Below are 5,283 nucleotides of genomic sequence, written 5' to 3'. Positions count from 1 at the left end.
ACCACAAGGAGGTCAGGAGGTAATATCAGCCTTTCCAGGATAAAGGCCCAAGGCAGCCATGACGTAAAGCCTCAGTCATGTAGGTCAGGTTACACACACCTAGAATATCATGTTTATATACGGGTTAAACGTTGGCTCCCGAGATTGAATTACGTGACGACCTTTTAGATCTGAAAGACAGCCATTAGATTGAAATTGAAGTTATTCACAAGCCCTCTACGAAGCCTTGTCACACCTGCCCTGGGAATTTGTTAGCCATGTTTATTCCTACAAAGAGACATCCTAGCTAGGCTACGGATGAATCGACATGTATCCCACAGGGATCTATTCCCATTACTCTAACACCTTTTGGGATGGTTTGAACCATGGGCTGAGCATATTTTCCAGCGGACTAGTATATCCAATCAATCCAAGTCGCAGAAATCAAGGCGTCCGGAAAACCACTTCGGAACATGCTGTTTCTTCTGCTTCGAAATTCATTTATACGAAAGGAACGCCCTTGTGTTGGCAAATAACACTAAATCAGTTTGCGTGCGTAGTAGTCGAGGCTACGACCGTCGCAATCTCTGATCAGCGTTTTCAAGTAGCAGATGAAAGACGTAAGCCACCATTGAGGATTCATCGCACTCATGCAGAAGGATCTGCCCAACTCTGTTGTCAAATGGGAAGAAGTGTTCCTGGCCAGATACTCGCCGCATCTAAATTCAAGTTGACATGGAACATAATTAAGAACAGCAGGTTGCCAGGAGAGGGCGTATCATGGTCGAAATACTCGGCTGTCACGAGCGAAGAGCCAAAAGCTCACACTTATAAGCTTGACATCCAGGGTACTCGGCCAAGGACGCTATTACTGGGTCCTTTTGCTCCATGACCCAATTGTCAAATCCAATGGCCACTGCAAGAGGATTGGGCCAAGTTATCCAAGTTATGTGACAAAACCAAAGATCACGTCCTAACGTAAAATCGTTCGGTCAGCAAAAAAGCCAAGAGCTGATTGTTCAACTTATATCTACTAACAGATCAACGGATAACGAACAGCACTAACATTACTGCATACGAGGGCGCAGTTCGATTGAGACCCTGTAGACTAACAGTCTCCGAATGCAGAGCTACATACTTCTGAAACAGTGAAGCGAGAAATTCTTAAGCACAGTATTTATATACTCCTTGATTTGACCATTAATTCATGGAAAGACAAGGACACAGAAAGCGCGACCCCGGCCGAATATCCCCAGTATGCCATTTTGGCTCTCACAGCATAATGCCAAAACAAATAAGCTTTACCGCCTTAGATTCGTAGAATTCAAAGTTATTTCCTAATACTCAGGCAACATTCGGAGATTGTGGGCTTACCTGCTTACAGCTGGACTTGAACTAAGCCCAGAGGTTTCCATGAAACTTGTGACGAATAATCCGAACACATAACACGGCCGAGATTCATTCCACTTGTCCCAAAACAGTATACATATGTTAATCATCAAGTCAGCGGCCACAGCCAATTTGTCTACAGTGTATGAAAAAGACACGCAACTTGGGAGTCACGCGGCCGGTAGCCTAGGTCAGCCACATAAGATGTTGCTAGACAATGGGCCTCGAGCTAGTAATGATTAAGGGTCAGTTATTGGCATCTGCCCAAATCCCAAACTAAAATACGACTTACTTCCATTTGGCCATATTTACATACTTATCAATCTTCCAATAGACTCGTTGCTTCTCTTCAGTACGTTGCCGGTATCAGCGCCAAGTGCAACACTGGGTTATTGGCTACAGAACATATTTTAGGGTGCTGTGGACCTAGAGTTCTCGCAGGTCTATGTTGAATGTAACGAGCTCGGCCATCTCTTGTCCAATCCTTCAACTATCAGTGACTATGATTACGATGCGGCCGTTTACACGCCAATTTAGTGACGACGGTAATATCGGCCCGGAGCCTGCATGCACCGCCAAGTATATTCTATTCCAGTACCATCTCCTGGCCTTTATACATAGCAGTAGCGTTGGCGAGAAACGCGTCAAACACTCCATCGCCGATTATTGGCGTAATAAAGTTGGGCACAACCTGCCCCTTCTCATCGAGGCCAGTGACAGTCTTGGCCGTAGTCTTGCCAACCCAGATCTGTGCGGCGGCAAACTCACTCGCAGCTTTGTCCTTGTCCCCCTTGTCAAGCGCGTCCAGCATTGCAACCAAGTACTGGCACGCCGTTGCCCACTGCATCGCCAGCGTTGACCAGGGTGCCACGTCGGCGGCGAACCCCTTCATGGCCATGCGGGGGAGCACGTCCGGCAACATGGTGAGAAGTTTGAGGCGATCCCGCAGCGCTCGGGTGCCGTTGGCTTTTTCGGTAGAAGCGTTGCAGGCAGCCCAGAAGGTAGCAATATCCTTGCTGAGCTGGGGCGCGTTGGTTGCAGGAGTGCGATACGGCCAGTTCTGGTTGAGATCGGCAAAGGCGACGACCGCGTTATAGACAGGACTATTTCTGCCTGCAAGCTCTCGCAGTGCCGCGGCCATGGAAGCCGTTGCGTTGTACGCCGGCCCATTCCACGTGTAGTCGCCGTAGTTGGCGAGAGCTATCATGGAGGCGTACGACTGCACCATCGGGTTTGAGGTGAAGCCAAGCAGATGCTGGTATAAGTCGGCATCACGGCCGGTAAGCGGGTTCAGGAACAAGCGGTTAGGCTTGCCGTCGTTGACGGGAAAGTTGTCCCAGAAGAATAATTTGTCCGTGACGTAGGTCGAGTCGGCGCGGACAACGCTTTCGACGGTGACATTGGCTGAGAAGACGCCTTCGCCAGTCCACTGGATGCGAATCTTCTTGTTCAGTTGGGTGCCGAATTCCCCCTTGTAAGGGTCCGGTGCGCTGCCGGCATAGCTGGTCGGGACCGTCTCAAGGTCGATGAGACCGTTCGCCTCGATATATTCCTTCTGGATTCGGTTGAGATAATAAACCTGGGCGTCGGCAATCCAGTGCCAGTTACCCTGGTTAGGCCACTTTTGCTTATCCGAATCACAGTGAAATTTGAGAGGGATGTCGTCCAGAGCGACGTAGAAACTGCGGACGCCGAGGGCGCGAACTTGGTCAAACTTGGCAATGGTAGCATTGAAGTCCGAGTCGGACGAGTAGCATATGCTCAAGCCGGGAGAAAGAGCAAAAGTGAAATCGACGTGGTTGGCGTTGGCAGTGTCGACAAGCTCCTTCAGCTGTGCAAGGTCACTGCTGTTATACAGATCACGCCAGTTGGCGCGGAGGAGCGTGTCGTCCTTGGGCGTGTAGACGTACGTGTTCAATTTGTGCTTGCCGTAGAAGACGTACTGGTCGAGACGCGCCCGATGAGACCAGGGAACGCCGTAGAAGCCCTCGATAGAGCCACGGATAGGCATGAGCGGCCAGTCGCGTACCTTGATGCCAGGAACTCCCTGGCGACCATCCACGAGCTGTTGCAGGGTCTGGGCAGCGTAGAAAGTGCCGCGCGTGTCTACGCCGTTGAGAACGACGGTGTCCTGGTTCTGGTACTTGCCCGATGCTAGGACGTAGCCCTCGGCGGCGAGGCCATTCGCAGATTTTCCCGTGAGCGCGTTGGCGGCAGCAACAGCAACACCGTTTGCTTTCACGGTCCCAATCAAAATCTGCGCGCCAAGGCCGGAGAGCTGTGACGAGAGAATGGCTGTGCCGCCAGCGGAAGAGACGATGGCCTTGACAGCATGCATGGTGGCAGCATCGGTGACATTGTCAGTGATGATGGTGACAGAGCGGTTGAGCGCGACCCAGCCACCAGTCGTCGAGATCTGCTGAGGAGGAGGCCAGCTGGAGGGGAGCCGTTGCTGGTCAACTTTGTTGTTGTCGTCGTCGTTGCTGTTATCCCGCCCAGGCAAGATGACCTGGGTATCTAGTGCAGCACCATCGGGCGGGACGAGAACCGAGGCTACGAGAGCGATGAGAATAGGCCATAGGCACTTGGCGCGATAGAGTTTCAACATGGTGCTACTGGTACTTGAGCACGTGTGTGTGAAACAACATGGCAGCGCCGTGGGGTTCAATCAACCTGGTCCGTACGAGGTTATACATATAATCGAGTTACGAGGACGTAACAATGAACTGATGGAATGCCCCGACGGGAAGACGGCAGATGATCTTTTTCCCGATGTTTGTTATTCGAGTAACCGTTACAGCAGAAGTGGAGTAGCCAGCGCGGGAAACAACGAGACTAGTCGAAGCGAGCGGCAAACAAGTCCGATGCTGTATGTTGACTCTTGAGTGCGGGGAGGAGCGCGGGGAAAGTGAGGGTGACGATGTTTGACAACAATGGAGAGGCAAAGGTCTTCTTCCATGACAGTGGGGATGCATGTCTCATTTCCCCCTGAACGAGTTGCCAGATAGGCTTTGAACGCAGGGACATCTCGAGTCGGTACTAGGCTATACCAGTCCTGATATGGTAGTTGGGAGTTACCCGGGCTAACGCGTTCCAATCGTCTCTACAGACAACTTCCCGATAATACCATGGCTATCTTTCGCCACCCATCACTTGAGTGGACGCCCAACGCCATGATATACGGCATCCCGGTCACCGGAATTCTAAAAGGCGGGGTTGCAATCGGCTAGAGAACATTCACGCTAAATCTCAGTGGAGAGTAGCAGAGATGACATGAGAAGCCTGTTTTCAAGGCATAGATTCTGAAAGGACAAGGCTTCAGTACCAGCAGCAAGATATAGCAGATTATATAGTAGATGGATAATTCCTTTCTTTGTCAGAAAACCTATATTTACCACAGAAGGACAAGTTGTCTCGAGTTTACTTTTTCCCGTTCTATCCGGTTTTGTTAACAGCATGCGTCGCCTCTTGGTCATCTTTGCGCTCCAGCTTTGTCATTGCACGACTCCTATTCTCCTGGTCCTTTTTTTCCTCCTTGTCCAACTCAACATCCTTCATAAACCACATCAGCATCAGATTCGGCACACACACAAGCACGTAGCAACTATGCCTAAAATCCTTTGTGACTCGCGATAACTCCGGTCAATAGCATCCCTGGCCGGAGTGCCCGGTTTGTGCTTTTCCTCAACGACGATCGATTGAAAGATTCCCGTGGCATTTTGTTCTTCCCCATCCGGGAGGTATTCCAAAATCTTGTCGGGCAGAGTATTGCGCCAGATAGCCCCAGAAACGCTCCGGATTTCAAGTCGGTCAGGGTATTGACTTGACAACGGGGGTTTCCATCACCCTTACCCGGTGCCAATTGCGCCTCCAACGCTGTTGCCTGCCTGAAATAGGGCCGTTGTAGTAGCAAGT

The 5,283-nt window shown here is 50.8% G+C and overlaps 1 protein-coding gene across 1 annotated transcript; it reads right to left on the bottom strand.

Annotated features, from left to right (window-relative positions):
- Positions 1 to 1,083: 1,083 nt before the first annotated feature.
- On the bottom strand, positions 1,084 to 4,055 carry J3458_019385 (uncharacterized protein). The gene has a single exon (XM_007813886.2). It carries the CDS (start codon positions 3,974 to 3,976, stop codon positions 1,955 to 1,957), a length of 2,022 nt encoding a protein of 673 aa, XP_007812077.2. The 5' UTR covers positions 3,977 to 4,055; the 3' UTR covers positions 1,084 to 1,954.
- Between the last annotated feature and the right edge of the window lie 1,228 nt (positions 4,056 to 5,283).

Source organism: Metarhizium acridum, assembly GCF_019434415.1.
Source record: "Metarhizium acridum strain ARSEF 324 chromosome Unknown scaffold_564, whole genome shotgun sequence".
In the NCBI taxonomy this organism is placed as follows: domain Eukaryota; kingdom Fungi; phylum Ascomycota; class Sordariomycetes; order Hypocreales; family Clavicipitaceae; genus Metarhizium; species Metarhizium acridum.
This window is presented reverse-complemented; position numbering and strand designations above follow the sequence as displayed.

Bases quoted from the DNA above. Each gene is read 5' to 3' on its own strand.
- J3458_019385 (XM_007813886.2), bottom strand. From the start codon at position 3,976: ATGTTGAAACTCTATCGCGCCAAGTGCCTATGGCCTATTCTCATCGCT.